Source organism: Rissa tridactyla, chromosome 10 (genome assembly GCF_028500815.1).
Source record: "Rissa tridactyla isolate bRisTri1 chromosome 10, bRisTri1.patW.cur.20221130, whole genome shotgun sequence".
Taxonomy (NCBI): Eukaryota; Metazoa; Chordata; class Aves; order Charadriiformes; family Laridae; genus Rissa; species Rissa tridactyla.
In genome coordinates, this window is record NC_071475.1 from 10,934,212 (window position 1) to 10,959,081 (window position 24,870).

Here is a 24,870-nt window from a genome sequence, read left to right on the forward strand (position 1 = left end):
AGACAAATATTCTCTAGGGGTTTAAAAGCAGGTATGAATGATGCCACCCCAGGGCAGTAAAGATGCCAGCAGCCTGCAGAGCTTGCTCTCCCCGTGGCTGCACTGGGATGGCAGAGATGGGGGAGCCACCGAGGATGGCCAGACCCCTGCCTGCCCTTCTGCGCTCTCAGACCAGTGCCCTGGTGGGACAGGTGGGGTCTGCTACATCCCTCCCACGCTCTCCCCTGCTATGGCTCCTGCCCAGGAAGTTTGGGTATGTGCCTCATGGACTTAAGGTCCTTGCCTATCTGCAGGTCAGACGGCCTCTAGACGTGCCTTCTGTGATTTGCTATTTGTCCTATCACCAACGTACCAAAAGCAACGGCTTTTCTTTGTAGAAAAGGAAAAATTAATGACAGTTTTCTGTGTCCTGAGTCTTACTGTTAGCTATTCAATGCATGTAAATAGCACGTTGTTCCCCCCCTGTAATGTTCTAATAGTTTGATATTGGTGTCGAATCTCCAGCACTGAGTGCAGCTTTCACTAAGGTGTGATAATGGCGTCAGAGGAGGCAGGTGGAAAAACCCACTGACATTCACCTGTGATGTTCTAGCAAATGCTGACGAGCACCAAAGTGTTGCTGTTATGGTTTGCTGAGCTCCAAGGATAAGACTGGAATAGAATCATAGAATCATAGAATTATTTAGGTTGGAAAAGACCCTTGGGATCATCGAGTCCAACCTTCAACTCCACTCTACAAAGTTCTCCCTTACACCATATCCCTTAACACCACAATAGCCTCATGACAGCGTTAGCCAGGCAGTGGAAACCCAGAAACCTCAGCGGCTGGCACTAATTTAGAAAATGAGGAGACAAAATTGCATTTTTTCCTAGCATTTGCGGAAGCTGTGAGTTTGGAAGAGGAATGTGAGGAAATACAAATGCCTGACATATTTGTGTTGGAAGGAATTTCAGCTAAAGAACAGGAGTAGGAGAAAAACTGCCATCGCCTAAGGAAGGAAGGACTGTCCTTCATATCAGTGGAATCTGGGTGATGGAAAGCAAGGCACAAAGCAGTTGAGCACTGTGTGTGTATGTGTTATATTTGCAGATAATTTTACCTGTGCAGAGTGGACTGAGCATCATTCAAAGGAGCCCTGCGCCTCCAGATGCAGTGATCGAATCCAAGGTGTGTATTTCCACTGTGTGAGCACTTCTGGGAAAATTTTGACACTGCTGAGGACAATGACAAAATAATTTCCAGGAGTTTAGTGGTGAGAGCCCAAACTCACGTTCTGTCGTGCCGTGGTACTGTGCAGCATGGATTTACCAGCTTGGGGCTTGACACGTATTAGCCTCACTAGTCCAGGGTTATACTAAAGGTATTAAATGCTGATTCCTTGCAAAGTCTTCTGGCTCAGCCGTGCTGGTGCTGTGATAAATCCCGGAATGGCTGGTGTGCTGCTTGCCGGGTGTCTGCCCGGTGCTCTCTGGTCCTTGCCGTGCAGGGGAGCGTGGGCAGATGGAGCCGGGGCACGGCCGTAATGAACCAAGGCAATATTTCTGAAGTAGCTCTTTTTTTTCCCCCCAAAGGCAGCACATGATGCCCTCCTATTCTCTTTGAGCTGAATATTTTCATGGCCTTAGATTTTGCTTGTCCTGTGAAGAAGATGGTGCTTTTATCTTTTTCCATTTTATGTAGTGGGCATCATCCAGCTGTAATGAAATTCCCATCTGGAATCATAATGGCCTAACTGGGTAAATCCAGACCCAAACATCCTGATTGTTTTGTAGTTTCTGAGTGCTCCCAAAGCTACACCCGCTGGTAGTTCCTGGCATTTCAAACTCAATATTTTAAACATCTTGTATTTTCCATTTTGATTCCAGTCAGGGGGAAATGATGTATGGCAGCTGATCAGATGACAGCTTGGTTTAAGTTATTGGCTGATATCTTTATTTGCGCACCAGCCTTGTGAAGATATTTTGATTGCACTCCACTGGAGCCAAATCCTGCCTTTGGAAACTTGTTCTTAGCCTCTGTGCTGCCTTCCTGGAGCCAGCTGAGCCTGAGGGCAGGACTGGGCCTTGGGAGTGAAATAACTGGAAGACTTAATCACTCATCTTCTAAGAGATTGTTCCTGACCCATCTCCCATGGGAAGCTGAGTCAGGAAGTACTGTAACCTACTCTCATATAAGTGGAGTGGTCAGTGCATCTGCTTCCGCTCCATTGTCTTGCACCTTAGTGCTCCTATTGAGACTAATATCTGTGGGGACAGGGGTGCTTTCCGGCTTGAATTAGTCCTACCTTTTGTATTAAATGGTGGGCCAAGAAGACATGGATCCCTGTTCCTGCTCCCACCTCATTCTCACAGGCAGAGTCCTTCATAGCTATCACGTTACCGAGCTTTGCACCTTCTTGTGCAATGTATATATGTTTTTGTTTCAGAAAGAAGTGGTGAGGGATGACGTCTTCTGGGGTTATAACAGGTGCCGCATCCTCGACCGACTGCGTTTGGATGGCAAGGTGGCCTATGTCACAGGCGGAGGGCAGGGAATTGGGAGAGCCTTTGCTCACGCGTTGGGGGAAGCCGGTGCTAAAGTAGCCGTTGTGGACCTGGTCCTTGCAAAGGCGGAAGCGGTGGTGTGCGAGCTCAGCCTCAAAGGTAAGCATGGGACTGACCTGCAGGCCCTGCTGTAGACGAACCAGCAATGGGTGCTGTAACAGGCTGCTTTCCTTGTTCAAACCCAACCTGCTGTCCCTCAGAGTAGATCGTGCATCAGCCAAGGCACCTCAGTCCTCATTTAAGGATGGATGACAGACATGGTCTATGAACTCGTTAGCACGTACTCCCTCCCTGGCACCTCTTCCACACCTAATGTCTGGACCATAAGCCAAAACACCAAAACAGGGTTGAGGTATTGTCAGCCTAAATCTCTCATTCTGCCCTCAAACTGAAGCAAAGTCATTTTTGAAACCCTCAGCTGTAGTTCTTTCAAACGTGCAAGATCAGACATAGGAACAAAATACTAATAGACATAATAACTAAATCCCAAATAAGAGGTAAAATCCTCTACAAGCCACTTCTATTTTAGCAGTAAAAACAGAAAATATAACATAAAATTGAATTTCCCCCTGGGGTCGTGCTAAACTGCAGTTGTAAAGGTGAAAAAGAAAACTGGAAATATAATTTTAATGAGAAGAGAAAGGAAGTGTTACTCATTTTATAATTTCTTTAGTGAGATTACAACTGAGCCTTCTTCAAAGTTCAGTACTTCATTGCCTCTAAAGATGGAACTTTACCCAGGAATTTTTCACATTCCCATTTGGATAGAGTCACCAGTATTTATTTGTTTCCACTCTGACTTCAGGAAGGGATTGAGCCATTGGAAACCATATTCTCCAGCAAAACCAGCCACTGCAGGTGTATTTCTATCACCCGGTCTCAACGGGGAAGGGGCAAGGAATGGTTCGATTCTGGTTTTGATACCATCCTGAGTTCTCCACAGAGAACATCTGAAACAAGAAGCCCCGGTCTGTACGATCCCAGCTCTAGTAAGCAGGAGACACTTACACACTGAGTGTCAGTGTACTGGTTAAAGCTTTGACCGCTGGTCTGATCCTGAATAACGACCCAGAATAGAAAATGTCCGGCTCCTATTACAGATTCTTGAGTCATCCAGTCCCTCCTTCCCTGAAGCTTTTCATTTTCTTATGCACTGAAGCCATATGGTCTTGGCACAAAGTAGCTGTGCCCTACAAGTTAACTTGCCTTTTGGACATTTTTTCACGGTGAGATCCTGCATATCAAGTACAGCTATTCAGATAGAAATGGGCTACTTGATAGAGCCATGAGACTTTGGATGCCAACAGCCTATTTGAAAACTAACTTAACTTTTCTCCAGGGCATTTTCAGCAGGAGTTTGATCATCCATCCTTCAGTGGCTGCCCTATATCTCTCCTCCTTTACCAGTGGGCTGCAAGCCCCGGAGGAGGTGGGGGTTGTGTTACAAAATGCAGTCGGAGAGGTCACGAGGCATAGCAAATATTATTGCAGTCTAAGGTAAAGAAAATCTCGCTTCACAGTCTCTACACATCTTTATCCTTTGAGGTCAAATATTCTCTATCAACTTGACCAGTGCAGCTGGTCGGGGCACGTCTATTCCATCTCATGACGGTTTTTGAGGTCTCAAATTTATTGTCATTCCTTGTTGGAACAAGCCCCAAACTTTGTAATGCTTTTGTGAAAGGGAATTATATCCAAATGCCCGTTTTTGGAAAGGATCTGAAAAGGTCACGTTTTCAATCTCTTTCTCTCCAGAGGTAACTAGAGAGTCTAGCCTGGACCTGAGAAGCTTTCCCTTGAAAACTTTTGTTGAAATCAATATGTTTCCATGAAACACTTTGACTTCAAAGAAGTAACATACTCTGTTGGGAACAAATTTTGACAAAAAGGTTCAGCTAGCTTTACTCTCAAAATATTCACATGAGTAAATTGAAGCAATTGTAGTATTAATACATATTTTTTTCCTGCTATAATAAGCACAAAGGAGCTGTGATTCCCGCCCTCCCCCCCCCCTTTTTGGTCGTGGATCTCTAACTCAAAGTTGGAAACGCAGTGCCCCAAGTCATTCCCATACAGATACTTTTTCAAAACATTTTCCTTAGCTTTCTTAAACCCACTTCTTATACTAACGAGCCCTTTACTGTCTTTTGGGATGGTGCCATCATTTCATGATGAGTTTTAAACATCAGAACCCCTGTGATCTTAGTTTTAGCTTTGTTAGACAGCTCGGGTGTATCTCCCTTGGCTACAGGGGTCTTTGTTTTTAGATCCTGCGTGAATACCTTTTTCAACAGTTGCTAATGGATCCTGACAGAAGAACCAAAAATGATGAAACATAACCAAAAAATCCTAAGGGTTACTTTCCACTACATACCCCTCTGTCTTCAGGGGGAATCACTGCCTGTACCTTAAGGGAAGAATTAGTCTGATGGGATTTTTAAAATGTGCATTTTCACTGTAAACTATGCAAATGCCTTCCCTACAATGTCACTTCTGATCTTCTTGCCTATCTGCAATGTATTACTCCCGTTTATACTGAACGACGGGAGATGAAGCCCGTGGCAGGGGGGCTGCGTCCACGTCCCCTGCAGGAGGGCAGCTCGGGCAGGTTCGGCACATGGCTGCCTCTCCAGCACGGAGCGGCTGGGCTCCTCTCCTGCCCCTCTCATCGTCAAACTGCCTCCACGAGCACCACAAAACCAAACAGAGGACTGTAGAGATGCATCGGTACTGTCGTGCATGTAGCAGCGCAGTCATGACTTCCGTTTCATACCTTTGGTTAGGACTACTGATTTTAATGTATTTTTCCATGGTTTATTTTATTTATTTATTTAATTATTTATTTTTAACAGATGCTTTTTTTTGGGGGGGGACTGACGGTAGAGAGACAGAGAGTGTTTTTATTTTGCCTCTCTGAATGCAGGGATATCAGCTGAATTGATTAAGGTCAAGTGTGGGACTCTGGTTTGAAGTGAGTGTGCCTTCGCTGCTTCTTCGCTAGTCACTCACACGTGGCACCTTTTGTCTTGTTTTTATGAACTACTGTATAAGATGAAGCCATAAATGGGGTGAGAGTTGGAGGGCAGGTGAAGAGCCTCATTCTGTTACCATTAGTAACACGCTTGCACCCATTTTGTCTGTAAATTGAATAAGAAAGATTGCAGCAGCTCCCTGCGTGTTACAAGTCTTGATAACAATTAGGAGGAGCAACGGGGGTTGTCTGGCTATTCTTGTTCTTTCAGCATATTTAGCATATAACTTGCGATAAAATAAGAGGTCTTGTTTTGTGGCAGAACGGGCATTCATTTTTTGTAGGCGGCTGCATTTTGGGTCTGCCCTTTTCGCTGCCGTGGGAATGCAAGGGACCATGGCATAGCCAAAGGCCAGAGGGGACATTAGCTCCCACGGCCCGGCGTGGGGAGCACCCCAGACCAGCATTGCCTTGGGGTGCGTGCTCCGTCAGGCTCATGGAGGCCCTGGAGATCAGTTTTCCATCCAAAAGCCCCTTTCCTGTTATTTTCTTCAGACATCACTGGGCGGTTATTGCTTTGCCTTGCTTTCATGGAAGCCTCCACCTCAAAGCTTCATTTTGGGAGACTCTTCTGCTATTTTCTTAGGATAGGTTTAAGGCTTCTTTTAATATTATTTTTTTTATTAGAGCACTTTAAAAAAGGGACTTATGGGGAGTAAATTTTCCATTTAAATAGAAGTAAAAAATCTTGCTTTATCACCTATAACATCCTGCTGGTGGCCTGTTTGCTTGCAGACTGCTGATCTATGGTCCAACCCCAGCAGATGCCTCCCTCCTTGTGAGTCCAGACCCAGTTCACCACAGCCATAACTGGTGTAGCCTTGTTTGACTTTCAGCATGGGCATCGTCCCATTGGCATTAGGCGCCTCAGCAGGCTGCTTATTTTGTTTAATAATAAAGGTGTTTAAAGCTGATTTAGATAGTAAATTAAATGAAGCTATTTATGGATCAGCACTGGTACAAATGTCAATGCCTGGATTTTCTAGGAAAAAAAAAAAGCAAAACTTTTACATGTTTCAAATCCAGTAAATCTCTAATTTCTGAATGTTTGTACGGTTTGCAATAAATACGGCCTGTCACGGTGACTGCCACACCTGGGAACCTGCAGGTATGCCCAGATGGCTCCCACCTGAAACTGGTTTGGTTTTGCCTGACGCTCCCAGCTGTCTGGATGTCTGGATTCAGAGAGCACTTTTTGGACAAATTGGTTTGATTTCTGCCAGCATCTTTGGGGCGGGGGGGGGAACTGGCATAAAAACTATTTACCTTTTAGCAAATGAAAGAGTCCTTTGCTTTATCTTGTCCCTGAGCTGATACCACCCACCCTCGAGTGATGCTGCGTGGAAGTGGCCGGGGAGGGAGAAGCTGCAGTTGAGGGTTTGGACAGAAGATGGTGCAGTGTTCAAAGCTTCGGCTGGTGGAACTGGCAGACTTCACTCGTACCTCGGTTTTATGTTTGCCTCCAACAAGCGAACCTCGCACCCGTTAGCAACTTTCTCATAACAATTTTATAATAACAAATACATTTTGCTACAATTTGTGGATCAACGACTTAAGGTGGCATATATGTAGAATACATATATATGAATTAATAAATAATAATTAATTTTTTTTTTTCCCTTCTGTACGAACTCCTGTACTGAGTTCATCACCCCTTATTTTAATGCAGGGATTAAAAGCATTGCCCTCGCAGCAGATGTAAGCAAGCCCGAGGATGTGCAAAGGGCCGTGGATACCATCGTAGCTCGCTGGGGCACCATTCACATTGCGTGCAACAACGCGGGAATCAATATGAACTCCGCAAGCGAAGATACTTCCCTAGAAGAATGGGACAAAACTTTTAATGTTAATTTACGAGGATTATTTTTGTGCTGCCAAGTAAGTGTGGAACGCTGTACTGGTTTGTTTTGCAAATGGGTAATAATTTCCTAAGCGCTTACTTTACTGAGATTTACTAACACTTTATTACTAATTATCACAATAAAATTGGTCCTAGTTTTGGTGGAGTTAAGGAGAGATTTGCTTTATATCAATTACGGATTTTGGTCAATATTTTCAAAAGCAGCTGGGCTTTACTGGCTGCCCAAACCCAGGCCTCTAAGAATGGCCAGGTTTTTTTGATGGTGGTCATTTGACACATCCTGAAAACCAGAAAGCTTTGGGGGGCCGTTCCCAACATTAGTGATTATTTTGAAAAAAATATTGCCAACAGTGAAGAGGGTCTGAAATGGCGATGGGATTTTTCCTGCATCAGCCATTTTTATACCAAGTTTTTATATCGAGTGCTTAAAAAAAATGTGTTAGCACATGAACTCTTCTGAAAAGTGAAGACTAATTTATTATCATGTCATTATTAGCACAATCACAAAAAGGGTCACTGGTCTTTCCTTTAATTTCTGTCACAGGCTGCAGGCCGCATTATGCTGAATCAAGGATATGGGAAGATAATTAACACAGCATCTATGGCAAGTTTAATAGGTGAGTGATGAGAGCTAACAGTTGTGCTTCAGAATCCATATTTTAATTACTACCGATGCTATTTGAATCAATTAAACCTGTATTGGGAAGGAGTAAATCACTGACATTTTGTATTAGAGGAAATGTACTACAAAATTTTTATTGATATCATTTTTCAACATTTATCTGTCCTCAATGTTTTAGAGCACTTATTACTTTTTATAGAAGAGGCGGAGTCACCTTCTCTGACTCCGACGCGCTGACGGCACGGGAGAGGTGCTGGTGCGCTCCCCCGGCATTTCAGGCAAACGTGTTTGAGTGCGGGAAGTTGTGCCCCCGTGATGGTTACAAACCACCCAAAAGCTTTTGTGCTGGTTTTTGCCCCGGTACGCCCAGGTTTTATTTCATTATGGTTGCCAACAGGTGTCTCCACCACCGCTGCTGAATCAGCAAGTATCGTCAAAAGCGCCAATAAACCATTGTAACATATGGAATGAAATCCCTACTGCTGAGCTAATCTGGAAGGCAGTTACATGCTGGTGAACTGAGGCCCATGTAACAAAAATTGATCAATTACACAAATTAAGCATAGCCCTTTAGGAATTTATTTTATTGGTCTGGACATCTGTTGCAGTATTGTCCAAATCCAAAAATCAAATGGTGCCTTGGGTTGCCAAGTTAGGCAAGAAAATCTAGTAGCTATAAAAGTACAACTGAAAACCCCTGTATTAATATCATGTCCATCTGCTGAATGTTACATAAATATGCAGTCTTTTTATTTTCCTTGGGAATAACATTTATTTTTACTGTGCCCATTTTGACATTCTGTGACATTCTGCTCAGTTTATTGCACAGTAACTTTAAATGCTTCTTCAAAAATGCATTTATAATGTTGTTGTTAATCTTTTTTTCAAGTGTCTTTACCAGCTGTTTTACTTATGCTTAAACACAGGCACCGTCCCTCCTCCCCAGCTTTGTAGAGTTACAAAATCTCCCAAAGAAAAAGAGTTTAGAAAAGAACGTAGAGCTTTAGATTTCAAATGCCTGAAACTTTCATGCTCTGCGGGGCTCTGGTCTGGGCTTGGGCTGTCACCGTCCGCATCGTTGTTGCAAAGCAAAATTTCCCGGGCGGTATTCCACCCTGGAGAAAGTTATGAAGCGCTGGAAACTGGCCCCAGCTGGGGGTCTGCTGGTTTGGTACACTGCTACCGGCTGCGCTCATGCAGCCCAGAAGGGCTCTCTGTGCTCCCAGCTTCTCCATCAAGAGCTGGCATAGCTTAGTTGAGCCGGGAGGTGATGCCATTCCACCAGGGCATCCATCTCAGCCCCAACTTGGGGTGCACCTCCTAGGCCAGCATGCCAAGTCCACCGAGTCCCACATGGAGATCACATTTGAGGGCAGTATCGGTCCTGGAGCTGGAATAAATGTTGGAAAGCAACCCTGAGAGCAGCCTGGAAGGGTCATTGCAAGATGCGTTTAAATGTCATTGAAAGTGAACACATGCTAAGCCAGAAGTCAAGAGACGAAGAGATGCGTTTACCTTCTGAACCTGTTTGAATCTTGGCATTGAAAAAATCTAGTAGTTATAAAACTACGACTGAAAACCACGATGTTCATATCATGTCCATCTGCTGAATGTTAAATAAATATGTTGGTTGGTTGGTTATTTAAGTATGTTGGCCAACTGGCATAGTATGAAATGTTTCTAGAAATAGTTGGGGGATTTTTTTTTAATTTTTTTTTTTTTTTGTAGGTTGAGTCCTTCCTCGGAGACACAGGAAAATGAGGAGGCTCTTAGCAGGATAGGGAGGTTTTTGTTTGTGATTTTTCCAGCTACACTGCTCAGAATCAGTTTTAATTAATTGAAGATAAGCTGCATACATTTTGCATATGTGCATTTTGATTCTGGTATTTCACTGGAATTATTCCAGACGTATGCTTCAGCAGCGGAGCCGAGGCTGCTGCGGCTCCGCGATTTGCACAGGTGTAACTCAGATCTGTAATTTTTACAGTGAATATCTTCAGTGGTAAGTGGTCTGGTCTTCTCTATCTGCATGCACCTCTCATTAACATTACATGCCTGCTTCAAGGTCAGGCGAGAAGCCTTATGCACTGAACAAGGTTGCAAAGGCATAGTGTCAGGTGTTTAAAATGTAATGCAGCTGATGTTGGCAGCATTTTTATCCGCTTTCCTCCCATCTTCTCTGTCTGAAACAGGAGTGAGCATCCTTGCTTCCCAGAAGCCTTACAAATTCAGATTTTTTTTGGTGGCACTGCTAGGGGCATAGCTTTATTCACAAGCTCTGGCCCCGTTTTGAATGAGTTTGGAGGGTTGCAGGTTTGCTCTTTGGTCTGTAAGGGACCACCCGAGGTAAGGGGAGAGGAGGTGGTGCGGGGTGCTCAGCTGCAGAAAGCCCACCCAGCGCCAGAGCTTCCCAGCACCCGCTGGCTTCTTCTTGAGCTCTTCCCATTGAGAGGGGCCAAGTGTCTCAGGAGGCGGAAATCTCATCTTCTGAATTACCTTCCTTAGATGCTCTGATGAAAGCAAAAGCATTTATACAGAAGGACTCTTGAAAACCCTGTCTCGGCACCCACCCCAAAGCAGAAAGCTGGTTCCGAATAGCTCGCGGCAACATGCTGTTCTCACCCACGTGTGCTAGAGGTGCAGAGCCGGTGCCAAAACTCTTCTCCTCTGAGCAAACGCCGAATGATTTATCACAAACAGACATGTTTGGAAAGTTTAGCAAAGAAGTGCTTTTGGGAGGTTACAAGGTTAACTACCGAAGTTGTCTGTAACTTGGAGCTGATGCATGGCAATTAATCAAGAAATTACGTTCCGCATCTTTTTGAGAGCCCACACGGCACACTGCGTCTGGGGGGATGACAGGCACATGCAGAGCGCAAAGCAGTTCTGCCGGTCGAAACGTGAATTATTTCATGTTGAACGAAAAATAAGTGCAGAAAAAATGCTGGCTATGGTGTGAAATGCTCTTTGTAGCAAGAAAAAGGCTTCCAAATTCCGAGCAAATCTTCAACACATGCAGAAAGAAAGAAACACTAATTGTTGCGCCCATCATGTGTGTGCTTTAAATCTATTCACTAACATCTACGTTGAAGGCAAAGGTCTTTATTCACATACATGCTCAGTAATTTGCAGTGGGGCTTTTTGCTCTTTCAGAGTTTGGATAACTCAATTTGTTGTCGTCTTCTTTTCACCCTTTAAATTGACACACTCAAACCCAATCTTTTTAGTCAATAAAAGCAATAGTGGATATGTTGGGCTACTGTGGTTGGTAGAACTGATGCACCAGCTTCACTTCACAAATTAAGACCAATTTAATGCCATCTACCAGTGCTGCTTCTGTGCTTTGATCAAGATGTGGTGGGGTTTGGCTCCTGCACCGTACACAAACGCAGTGATTCACTTTCTTCCAGGGTTCAGCATCACCTAACCCTGCAGCTACAATTGCCTGCCTTTGTGATTACTGATATCAGCGCTGATTTTCCCCACTCTCCCTCCATGGCAGCGTCAGCATCTCGGTGATGCTCAGTACCGATACGGTGCTAATTACGGAGCAGTGCTCTGCGCTGGATTTGTTTAATGAAGTCACGATGGCAGCCAGAAAAGTCCGAGGAGAGATGCTTTATGGGTGTAAATCCCAAGAGCTGGACCGACCGGGTTTGACTCCCGTGGGTTTAAAGCACTTTACACCCACTGGGGATTTGTCCTTAAGTAGCTTTCCTGGGAATACTGCAAGTGTGAGAGCTGGTGGAGGGGTAGAGCCACCCGAGCACACAGCACTAACAAGCCTGAACGTGGTAATTAGCAAGCCGATCATTTTCCCTCGCTGACTGACATGTGACATCTCTGAAACATTTTCAAAAGCTTCAGATTTTGAAAGTGGTGGGTGTTCTGAATTTTTGGGACGCACCTGCGCTCACATCCACACAAACACTGATTAGATAATGTGATGTGTTTGCTTCAGACTATGGATAATTCAAAAATAAAGGAGAACAATTTGTTCCAAGAAGCTATATATAATATAATATGTTATATAAAATCTATTATGTACTTATATTATGTTATAACTTTATATTATATCATAATACATTATATCATATTATATCATATATCATTACGCTATACTGTATTTTTTTTGGTATTACAGTGTGCAAGTATTTTGTCTATAAACAGACATGTATAATAGGTGAATGTGCATGTCAGTATATATTTATCTTTCTTGGGTGTAGTCAAATATTGCATATGTGTGTTTAATATATTGGTTTTGACTTTGCCCAAATATGGACCTTTTAAATGTCTTTATTTCTCCATTTTTTTTTCTCCATTTTTTTCCAGTAGCCCAGCTGCTGGGGCAAAAACTTCAGATGGCAAAATACAGATTTAGAATTTTGTGTTGTGGGTGGCTAAATTCTTCTGTCGGGGAAAATGGCAAATAGTTCATTTCAATATAGGGAATTGTCCATGTCGTGCCTAAACTATCTCTAATTTATGGAGAATAAATAATTTTCTATTTCTGAATCCCTTCCAGTCCCGCACCCGCAGAAGCAGTTGGCGTACAACGCCTCGAAAGCCGGGGTCGTAAAATTAACACAGACGTTAGGAACCGAGTGGATTGACAGAGGAGTAAAAGTCAACTGCATTTCCCCGTAAGTAAAATGTAGTCTCGTTTTGAAAGTACAAAGAGAATGAAACGTTCTAAAAAGCTGAAATGAACAGTATCTCGGCAAATAAAGTTTCTAATTAGCAGGTGGATTGCATCCCTTTTTATGTTGTCTTTTCCTTAACAAAGGTTTAAATACTTAGAACCAAGCCTGCTCTGTTGCTGTGTATACTCAGGGATTTAAGAAGAGGTTTTAGCATTTGATAATAGGTTTTCCAATAACGTGAAGGGTAGTTTTTAGCATTTCTCTTCCAGATGAAATATTTCCTTAGTCTGTCCAAGCCTTCTGCGGTTAAAGAAAAGGCTTTTGACACTTAATAGACAATACTTCTTTCCCCTTTTTACTTGAGACAAATATATAGGCACTTTAAAAGCCACATTGTACTGCTGTAATTGAGATACTGTTCAGCTCTGACAATCACAGGAGGCCAGGTGTAATTTCGTAAATATATATATATATATTTATTGCAAATTGCATTTTCCTTCTTTTTAGAGACTTAAAGCTGTATGTTTTATTTTATGGTATTTATTCGCAAAGAAAAGTTTTCTTACCACTTTTTCTCTCGCGCATTTCTCACGCGCGTACCCAACACAGGCATTTTATTAAACAATTAGCAGCGTATGATAGTGCTAAGCAGAAACCCAAGTGGATAGGGTTAATTGGAAGTGGTCAAATTCCTTAGACCATCAAAGTCAATCAGAGTAAGTAAGAAGAGCAGGATTTTAACCTGGGAGTTAAATTGTAATAATGAAGATATAATGTACATCAAGTCAGGAAAAACAAATTACATATTTTAATCCACAAAGTGGAGTTAAAAAAAAAAATCACAGAGCTCAATGGCAAGTGCCTCTGTTTTTACTGTGTCTGCTCTCCAATTCCTTGTGCTAGCTGTCTTCCTTATGATTATATATTACCAATTATACCAGCGACTCCAGCCATCGCTCTATGTGATCCACAGATTCTTTACACAGCATCGTACTTTGTAATGGGATTTTTCCCATGCCAATGCTATCAGCTCTGCAACGGTGTTCTCGCCACTAGTGCTAGTGAATTTACACGGGCTCGCGGGAGCCAGGGAAGATGAAGGGAATTAGGGAAGCTCAGCAGGACCTGGCAGGAATTGTGTCTGAAAACACCCGGGTAATCTGTACCAACAGAGGTGGGATAGCAGTGCCACATTCACAGCGATTGTGGGTAAGGAGGCTCTTAGATGAGGAATTACCCATTTCTAGGGGGTTTACATAAATTTAAAAAAAGTATCCACTGAATGCTGAAAATTCATTGTTTAGTATAAGTTGGAAACATACACTCGTATTTGAAGAAGCTGTGTTTCTGGAGGCAGCTGTCAGAGCATGGCGAACAGTCATGCTTCTCTTTTTCTACTTTTCAAGCCAAAATAGGGTTGTATTTCGATCATCGCTACCTGTCTTAAACTCTGTCTCTGAGCTCAAACTCCTATTACTGGTAGGGGGGCGTTTCTTTGTGGAGGAATAACCATAAAGTGCGCACAGAGGACAGATGCTTTTCCTGTCTCTAAGGTGCCCGGCTCTGTACAGAGCAGTCCCCCCTAACGCAGCCGGGGACCCGGACTGACCGGCCCCGGCAGCTCAAAGCTTTGGCTGAGACCCTCGTGCCGGGGCCACCCTGGGAGCTCTGGGTGGCATTCAGAGGAACCCTACCTCAGTTCATATACCTCAGATAATCCTCACCACAACCAAAAGCTACATACACTTGACAATGAATGAATATTCACATTTGCCCTTGTGCCTATATGACATGTGAACCTGCATTCCAGTGCAGATTTGGAGTTACCCTTAGAACCGTGAACCCCACCAGTCTTGTTTTGCCTCTTGACGTGTCTCACTGAGGCACAGGGGCGTCTTCAGACCACTTGAGCTTGGTACCCAACACTGGGCAGTGCCCTCAATGCAGCAGCACGTCTGCCGATGCCGTCAGAGCACTTCGCAGGGTTGAAAAATGCCCCATAGGCACAAGTCGTTCGGAGTGCGGATGTCCAACCTAGCATGTGGCCGTCTTACAACAGGAGGGGATTTTGAGGGGTGCAAGGAGCATAAAGGTAGATATAGGGCATGTTGGTAGCCAGGATAATCTCTCTACTGGTACCCAGTGAAATATTTAAGTGTATCTTTAAGTCCTTTGCCCTTTCCACTCATGGTTGCATTAATGCTTTAAGGCCCTCTCAGCATACCTCTGTCTGAAGCTCCAAACGCTCCAGTCTGGCCTTAAACATTATTTCACCATGCAAACCTTTTGGCCTTTTTTCCCTCTTCCTATCTGGTCACTTTTTATCAACTTAATTTCTTAATGAGTGAATAAAACTTTTGCAGAGCAATGCATAAAAGTTATCAATGCATAAAGTGTTACGGCAGACTCCTTAGGATAATTTATTGCATTTATAAAATTGAAGATTCAGGCTTCTCTTGCTGGCCAGGCAAGCCTTGTGCCCATGGGGAGAAGGTGGCCAAGACTCCCTGGATGCTTTGGCTGACTTTGCCTGTTGTTCCACGCAGCAGCCAGCGTCTCCGTGTATCGTGGAAATACTCGATGGTGGCCCTTCTGCCACCATCTAGTGCAGTTGCCTTGTAGCCTGTTGTACAGCTGATTCCACGCAAAATTAAAAAGGTGATGGAGTCTTCTTGAAAGGACGTGAGGGTCAGGCTGCAGAGGGGACCTGGGTGTGAACAGGGAGTGACTGGTGGCCCATGCCTGGCTGTCCATGGTGTGGTTTAGTCCCTTTCCTGATCCCTGCACATGTGGAGTGTGTTGGGTGTGATGGAGCAGGGCACTTTTGAGGGCCTCTGGTTTTTGGCATGTGCAGCATTGGAACACTTTATTTTTGTAGCCATTGCATTGAATCAATGTCCATTTTTTTGGGCTAATTTTGCCTCGCTGCTTGATTGGTAAGGCACAAAATGCCATCATGTGATGACCTTTGTGATGGGCAAAGTTGATGATGATGATCGACTTTTGGAAGTTGATCTTCAGCTCAACCCACAGCCGTAGCCAGGCCAGCGTGTCGGAGACCCAGTGCAATTCAGCAGTCATAGAATCATAAAATTATAGAATGTGTTGCATTGGAAGGAACCTTTAAAGGTCATCTAGTCCACCCCCCCTTGTCCATCAGTCCCAGGGGATGAACCATGTTCCCCACTGCTGGGCTGCAGGGATTTGGGTTTGGGCTGCGATGGGCAAAGAGCTTTCATCCCCTGTGTGCCTGCTTTGATCCCCTGGGACGGAGGAACCGTACGGTGCTGTACCAGCTTTTAGCCCAGTCAGAAAGCAGGTAGGGTGGGATCACCACTGGTTTTGGGTGTACCCCATGATGGGGGAAGGAGAGGCAGAGCTGGCAGGAGAAGGAGCACCCCAGCATCACCTGAAGGCGTCCCAATTAAGCAGCATTACTATCCCCATTAAGCAGCAGTCGTTGCTGGTAAGTATCTTTGGACTTAAATCTAATTCCTTGGGAGATGTCCCAATTAAGTGCATCTCTTGATTAAACACTTCCTGATTAAGTGGAGTGTACTTAACTCATTCAAATTAATAACTCATCTGAAAGAAATCAAGTTACACACAGATGGAATCTTTTTTTGCTCTCATTTGGGGATTGAGCGCACGTAACAATTCCAGTTAAGTATCTGGTAAGTGATATTTTTCCTAATGTGTCTCTCGAAGTGGAAATGTTTTAGGCAATTGTTTTTTTTTTTTTTTTTCCTAATGTCTCAAATTGTCCTGTGTATCAATAATGAAATATTGATGCTCATGTCTAACGTTAAGGAACCAGCAGTTTGATATTACATTGACATGCAACAGAAAGTACTGATAGGCTCAGCACTGCATACGAGATGAGGTAGGGAATTAATGCATTGGCAGTTGTCTTTGCTGGAACTGGTTAGAAGCCAACTAAAATCTGCCTAAAAGGGTTCGACAACATTAAATTGCCCAACTTGGCACCAGAGCTTTCCCAGAAGATGTGTAGTATCAATGACATGCCTAATATTTATAGTGCCATCAGTATGTGTGTTTGCAACTTTTAAGTTTTGCGTTATATTTTTCTCGCATTTCTATAACAAAAATTTGTAATGAAGTTTTGTTACACATCTAAATTTTTGCCACTTGAAGTGAACCTAGAGAAAGGTCCAATGAGAGGCACCGCGCTGTGATACACAGGTTGCAGTGATCAGACCAAAGATCATTTTTCCGAACAGATTGAAAAATGTCCTCTTTTTAGCAAAATCTGTTGTGCTGGAGGAGCGTGTGTTGTATTCCCTGATCTGCATTCCCTTGGGGTTAAAAAATATATGTAAATTAAAAAAAAAATTATAAAATCATATGGATCTGGTCTTTGATAGTGTAAAGCCAGGATGATTATGTTGATGGCTTTGTGAGCACGGTGAGAGGCACGTAAGGGAAAGGAGTCCAACATATTTCACGTCTCTCTCAAAGCTCGTTTTCTCTCTGAAGAAAACCAGTTCTCGAGGAGTTTGGGTGAGTGAGGGGGGAGAGCGGGGGGCTGCGCTTGGGGGAAATAAGTAACTGGTCTGCAGTCCTATACTGGAATGTGTTTGATTTTACTACATTGCCAGAACTTTAGCGAGCTGCGTCGCTCCGTGTTTCTGAACTGCTCTGGTGTTTATTGACAATTACAATAAAAAATAAAGCCGATATTTAAATCCTGCCCGATTAGTGAAAACAGAAATGTTTGGGGGAAAGTCTGAATTAGTTCCACTTGGTAACAGAGTAAATAGCAGATTTCAGCCTTCGTTTAAAACAAAAGGTAAATCTCGTACCCAGAATCCAGTGTGCCTCAACAAATTATTTCCTTGGAAGTATAAATTGGGATGCCGGTGAAGTTTCAGAACAAAACGGGTATTTTTATACTTTGTTCATTTCATATTTATCACTGGCTTGTTTGCTAATTTTCATTTGCAAGAGGCAATTCTTCCAGCTAACTGGCTGCCTCAATGGGCCACTGATTTCTTTGAAGTGACAGTCTGTAAATATGCATAAAAAAGAGATGCAATTAGCGTGTGTGTGGTTCAGTGCAGCCTGATTTCATTGGCAAGTTTACCCACAGTGTTGATAAGCTACATTATCTAGAAAATTGGCCGCTGAAAAACAGCACCTCTGATTGCCAGCAAAGGTTCCAGATAACAGGGTGCTGAAGAGAAATATAATTGAGGTTGAATATGTTAACCAAGGTGTCACATGCTCCTTAGAAGCGCTAATTTATCAGCATGTTGGAATTTTTATTAACATTTGGAATGCATTTCTACCACACTAATGAAGTGGAATTGGCAGTTCAGGTTTTAGTTATTGTCATTTCTGAGAAGTTAAATGTAATTTCTCGTTAGACACAGTTATGTAAATATATTTGTTCAGGGGCTGAAAAAATTATACATTTCGCAAAATACAAATATGTTGTTAAGGAGGAGTATGACAAATCAGTCGCAGTTAAAGTCATAAAAGCCAGCCAAATGTTCGCCCTGCATTGTGCTTTCTGGAGCATCACTCATTTTTAGGGCACCTGAAGAAAATGAACTTAGCAGAGTTTTGATAAATGGTGTAGTGGCTCATTAATGTAAAAGAGGCGAGACAGGTAAATGCGCTGGGATTTCTCGGGGTTTTGGTTTAAGGGGAATTGCACTGGACGTGCCGGGTTTATCTTTGCCTCCCCTTTTCTGTCTGGAAAGGGTCTGGTGCCCAGCAGGGCGCTGTCGTTTCTTTCCCCTAGTTTTTGACATCTGGAAAGTCGGGCTGTTTGCCGGGCTGTGCACAAACACGCTGCATGACATTATGCTGTGAAGCGATGGGAAAGGAAATCCGTAAGACGAGAGTTCCCAAGAGCTGTGGCAGACCCGGTGCTTTTGGTTCCAATGCCATGCTTGTTTTCTATAAAAAAAAAAAATAATTAAATTGGTGATTACGGATGACTTAAAGGTAAGGTGTTACTGCTATGTATGTGTGCATAGTATGCGCGTACTCAAAGAAAACCAGTAAGCCTGCCCATCGGCAGCACGAGGCAATAGGAAAGAATCACTACTGAAGTTTGCGTCATGACTTTCAGCAGAGGCAGAGCAGGTCTGACTTGCGCGTCTCCGTTGTGCTATTCCATATTTTCCTTCCCAATGAACATCTTGAACACCTATAAAGTGCCGCCTTTCCTCCTGGGGAAAACCCCGTCCTAAACTTTTGGTGGGTGTGCTCGTTGCAGGGGCATCGTCGACACGCCGCTCATCCACTCCAAGGACCTGCGGCCGCTGGTGCAGCTCTGGTTGGGGGACATCCCTGCCGGCAGGCTGGCCCAGGCCACCGACCTGCAGGCTGCCGTTGTCTACTTGGCCTCCGAAGCCTCGGATTACATGACGGGCCATAATCTGGTCATCGAGGGCGGCCAGAGCCTGTGGTGAAGGGCGTCCTCCAGCCTCCCCTCTCAGGAGCACATGTCATGTTGGAAAGTGTGTATCAGAGTTTAGCTTTGGGCTGTGTGGCCAAGTGGCCAGTTAATACAAAATGATTGTTTTCTTCTTTCGGGTGTTGCTTTGGAGACTCATATAATGCAAAAAAAAAAGAGGGGGGGAGGGGCAAAAAAGCAGCAATCCTTCATTTTTACCATTTTCATGTTTTCCACTATGCATTCAGATTTCTGTTAAATTAGCATTTAATGATATAAAGGCACATTTACTGCAGTGAGACTTGGCTATTATTTAGTTTAACAGGGGGCATTTTTAAAGCAATCAATATTAGTTGGTCTGTGTAGTATATTGTTCTTAGGCGATATTTTTTTTTTTTGTATTCAAGTTGTTCCAGTGACATCTGTGAGTGGTGAAAAACAGTTGGATGTAGTGTTAAAAAAAATAAATTAGTTCATTGCATTTGAACCTGAATGTTGCCATTTTATATTTACTGGTGTTCTTAGTTTTTGACAGTGTTTTTATACAAACACCCACAGAAATGCCCCTGAATGAGAAGTACTGCACTTAATAGAGAATCGTGGTTGGTAATTATAATGGCTCTAATCCAAAGCCCATTGAGGTAAGGGGGGACTGCTCATATACTTTAAGTTAAACACATGTATAAGTGTTGCTCCAACTGGGTCTTTGTTTTCCTTGATCGGGCAGATGTAAGCAAAGGTCGTCTTCCAATTTTTTTTTTTTTTTTCCCCCCTCCTGTAAATTCCAAAGACAACTCTCGGGCGTAAATCAGGGCCAGCTCAAATGGTATCAGTCCAGTCCTGTTGGCTGAAGAGCTCATTTCGGCAATAGCGCTGGGTTCGTTGCTTACAGGCAGTAAAACGTGGCACAATAACACCACCGTTTTGATAACGCTCTGAATTTATACAGACTTCCATCCTGAGGGCCTTTAAGCATAACCTAAGGAGAATTTACGGGAAGGAATTCACTTGCAAATCCTCATGTCATTTGTTTTGCGTTTGGCAGCTCTTTGTTACCATAACATAAATAATTGTGGATGAATGTCATTACTTTGATTAAGTGCTACAAGTCCATACATTGGCTAGCCATTATTGTGGTGAATTGCTATAATGGCTTCAGACTTGACATTCACCGCCACATTGTAAGGTATGCATCTCGCTGACGTACTATCATCGTTATCGTGGATAAAGTGCAAGAAGATACTTGTCTTCATTAAATTTTCTATTAGACCATTGATAATTAATACATATCTCATGTTTCATCTCCAGTCGTTTTTCTGGGGAGTGTTGCTGTTAAGCGACTCAGGGCTAGAGCTTTCTGGCTCGAAATCCCTGCCTTGTGTGCATGATCTAATTTATTGACAATGCTCTGCAAACTCACAGGCTTAAGGAGAGCTCAATTTTGGATAAATCTTCAAGAAAAAACAATTAAGGATTTAAATGTTTTATTATTTTTCTGGGCTCACAAAATCTTTTCTCTCCTAGCTCCCACACTTGCATCATTTTGTGTCATGCTCTGGAGGGCTCGGTGGAGTTCTCACATCCCTCTGGCTGGCTTTTCACCCAGAGGTTAATGTGCAAACATTGGTGAACTCATCAGGAGCTCTTCCAAGGGATCCTAGAGGGGCTTGTATACTGTCGTTTGCACTGCTGGTGAACGCTTTGTTGCAGCTCCTACCTAAAGCGTAAAATAACAAACTTTAGCTAATTTGAAACACAAACTGCAGTTGGCACCGGGACTGTAACCAATGTTCTCGCTTTCTCAGAAGAAAGACAAAGGGCTGAACAGGCTGACCTGCCTTTCCCTGCCTGGCGACGGCTGCAGGTCAGCACCAAAAGGTGCTGGCGGGGCGTTGCAGGAAGCTGAAGTTCATCGCCTTGGTGCCGGCTGTTTTTGGGAAGAAGATTTTTCAGCCAGCAAGGCTCTTGCTGTGACTTTCATAAGCTTCAAATTAACTTTAAAAACAAAATCCAGACAGGAAAAAAAAAACCACCCAGACGTAAAAAAAAAAAAAAATTAAAAAAAAAAATCAAAATGATCTCTTAACTAAGCAGCCTCCAGTGTTTGGACAAGAGCTTGTCTTGCCCGATCTGTTGCCCCCAGGCTCTGCCTTTGAAGAGCAGAGGAGTGAGTTTACCTGCACGGGCTGACGTGGGGCTTGGACCCTGTTTGGAGACGCTGCCGTGTGTCTGCACAGAGCCGGGCTCGGCCCCTTGTTGTCCCAGAGAGGCTGGTGGAAAAGGCTCTTCTCATTGGGACTCGCTCCGTGACACAGGAGGGGCTCAAGACTAAGCTGCCCAAGGGAATACGGCACTTGGTGCCAAGTCCCCGGGATGACGGGCAAACACCCTCACGGCACTTTTGGCTTGTGTGGCATCCTCGCTTTGGCCAAAGAAATGAATCCTGGAGGAGAACAGCTGTGAGGAGGGAAATGCCACATGAGTAAGAGCTGGTCTGTGTCCTCTTATGGACAGACCGTACCCAGGGCTTCATCCCTTCAGGGGCTCAGCAAAGGCATTGTGCCTCTTCATGGTCTCACCTATAATTTCCTGGGGGAAAAGAGGCAGATTTCCACTCAAATGCAGGGCTGACCACAGAGCGGTGCTTCTGTCTGATGGGACCAAACTTCGCGTTTGGACTGGGATCTGTGTCTTGCTGCGTGGTGGCAGCTCCTCGGGCAGGGGCCTCCCCACCTTGTGCAGAGGGGGACGCTCACTGCCACAGCCCTACAGCCCTAAGTGGAAGATACGATTTCCCCTTATAAGGGAAAAGCAGAAGCTCAAGAGGGATGCAAGAAAAGCCTTTTCCCCCCGTCTTAGCACAGAAGACTTGGGGGGGGAGAGAAAAGAAAAGAAAAAAGAAAAGAAAAGAAAAAAAGAAAAGAAAAAAGAAAGGAAAGAAAACAAGAAAAGAAAAAAGAAACCTTTTGAAAAAAAGCACTTTTCTGGGGAATGGGGGTGAAGCTGCGAAATGGCAGCATCAGTGTTTCGTGAGGTTGTTCGGGCAGCCCCGGGGGGTCGGTGGGGTGGCTTGGTGGCGGTGTCGGGCGGAGGCGCCGTTCCCGGCGGTACCTCTAGGAGGAAACCTCAACCTGTGTTGTGTCTGCGGGAGCCGGCGCTTCCCGGCTCTGCTATTCAACTTTCATATTGTAGCTAAGTTAGTACTTTTGATATTTCTAAGTTTTTTTTTTTTTTTTTTAAACATTTATGTAGAACACCACATAATTGCAGAAAAGATAATAGTCACATACCCTAGGGCTTGGTGTACACTTATGTTAAAAGTACAGCTTTTATTGGCAACTAAAGTAATAACCTTTCCATGTCAAATTGCTTTAAATTAAACTTAAAAAAAAAATGCTGGCTGATACCCACACTTAGTAATTGTCAAACATTAGCATAATGTGGAATACTAAAGCTGCCTAAATCTTGGGTTTAAAAATAATTATTTACTTAGGTAAATTCTCTATTCAAAAGCATAATATTAGATTTTTTTTTAACACAGTCTCCTCGATGTGTATGTTAAAATGCAGACTTCAGCTTGACATGGAAGTGGGGCTGAATGTTATTGTGGCCTCTGGGAGGAAAAAGAGGTATTTTATACCTTTAGCTCATCCATCCATCCATCCATCCATCCTTGGCCGCCACGGAAGAAATGTGTTAAGATGACATCTGAAGAGATAGATGCTGCAGGTGACATCTGGTGACCCAAGAACTGGAATACCTGCTGATTGCACCCCACGCTGCAGCCCTGCAGCTTCTTATGCTGGAGGGACGTCTGGGAGATGGGTGTCTCAGGTATGTGGGTATGCAAAGCCAAGGGCAGCAGGTCGATAAAGTGTTTCATACAGGTGCAGTTTACATATCTGCTTCAGCACATAACCAGAGCAAATGCAGTGGTGACCATTCAGATTTCCAGTGCGAAGCAGGAGAGGAAACTCTGCACTGTGGATGTGGCTCTTGGTGCTCTCTGCTGCTTGTGGTGGAAACTGGACCTACTGGGGGCCATGAAGACACAAGTCCTCATAGCTTTCTACTTTTTTGGAGGCCCAGGCTCTGATGTGCCCTACTGAGGACGTCCATCCCTCCTCTAGGGCTTCCCTGTGGAGTCCACCATAGCATTGTGAGTACACCAGTTCTTCCTCAGAAACACGCCGGTGTTTTGCTGGAAGTTCAGCAAAACCCATTTTTGGAACATTTTCTTAAAGAAATCAGCAGTTCCCTTAGGGCAAAAGGTTTCGTGGCAAATTCCTGCACCTTTGGCTGGTAAGGTAGAAAGGGATTGCCTTTTCCACTCCTTTAGGGAGCAAGAAGCTCTGGGAGGCTCTTGCTGCCTTTCCGGCCGGCTGAGGGAGGAAGAGAAGGGAGCAGCAGCACCTGGGAACAAGAGGTTTATGATCTTCAAGAGCAAGAGTTAAACAGTTGTTGGGAGGGGAAACACAAGGAGCTGAGGACTGAAAATTGGATACCTTTCCCAGCCTTGCCTAATACCATATGTGTTTTACACTGTGATTATAAATCTGATTATATATTAATTTCCACACTGTTTTAATTCTTTAAAGCAAGGAAGGAAAAAACACGCTTTTCCTTGGAGAACCCCGATGCAGACTTACAGCATATGCCTTCTCACCAGAACAGGTTGAAATTCCTCAAAACTCAAATCCCAGTGAGTGTTTGCTGCTAGATTTTCAGCTACTCAGTGTCTTTTCTCCATTCAGTACCTCTTCCTTCTCTCTCTAGAGCTCTCCCTTCCCAACCTGTCCTATCTGACCTCTTTCCCCGGCTCTGCTGCCAGTGCTGCTGTTGTCGTCGCCCCATGGCACCAAGGCAAATGGAGAAGAGTGGAGAGGGACCAAGCAGAGTATGTTGACGTATGACACGTGGGTTACCCAGAAATACCTCTCAATACCAAGGCCTGGATTTAGCCTTCATTTACTTGCACCCCAAATGACTCCACCACCATGCATGAAGCTTCTGGTACCAGGACTTTATCAGCGGTAGCAAACGCAGGAAAATTTTTGTTCATGGGTGAGTACAAGTAACCCTCACCTCAATCCCTTCCCATTTGAATACGTGAATATGTTCTTGAATCCAGGGGTGTCCCGAAAATGTATCCAGGCATAAAGGAAGGCTGTAGATCCCATTCCCACTTTTGTTAAAGTCCTTTCCCAAACTGGGGCTCGACGAGGACTAATTCAGCTCTTGCTGGCTTGGGCGTGGGGACAACTTACCCTCCCCTGGAAGATGTCCTTTGGGACACAACCCCGCACTGCAGCTGCAAGCGCTTTCTGCCATGCTCGATTTGCTCCCCTCTCGCCAGCGTAGCATGCTGCGTACAGACGCAGTTTGTGTCTTTAGGAAGCCTCGTTAATTCACAAGATACATATTTTTTTGCTTGACAGTTTGTAACAGCTTCTTAAATGTGTAAACTAGCATTTTCAGATTCGTATTAAAATACTGACAAATAGATTTATGTTTCCATAGGCTACTTCCTATGTCCGGACAGACTACTGACACTACCTTACGTGTACAGTTGTTGCATAAATGATATGTGAACGCATGAGAGAAGCCATTCATTTGAAACTGTTCAGAATGATTAAGGGCTTTAATTACAGCCCTGATTAAAACAAGGCTTTTGGTAAATAGCAAAATGGCAAATTCTATGCTATTCCATTACAAACTTCTCTTGATGACAGTGTGGTTTGT

General features: G+C 43.9%; 1 protein-coding gene across 1 annotated transcript in view; it reads left to right on the forward strand.

Annotated features, from left to right (window-relative positions):
* Positions 1-19,144, forward strand: part of LOC128915711 (uncharacterized) — a 35,511-nt gene extending 16,367 nt beyond the window's left edge. The window contains exons 6-11 of the mRNA XM_054216440.1: positions 1,091-1,185; positions 2,441-2,643; positions 7,245-7,453; positions 7,981-8,053; positions 12,584-12,701; positions 18,949-19,144. Of these exons, the coding sequence (XP_054072415.1) occupies positions 1,091-1,185; positions 2,441-2,643; positions 7,245-7,453; positions 7,981-8,053; positions 12,584-12,701; positions 18,949-19,144 (894 nt within the window). The remainder of the gene's footprint in view (positions 1-1,090; positions 1,186-2,440; positions 2,644-7,244; positions 7,454-7,980; positions 8,054-12,583; positions 12,702-18,948) is intronic.
* The last annotated feature ends 5,726 nt before the right edge of the window (positions 19,145-24,870 follow it).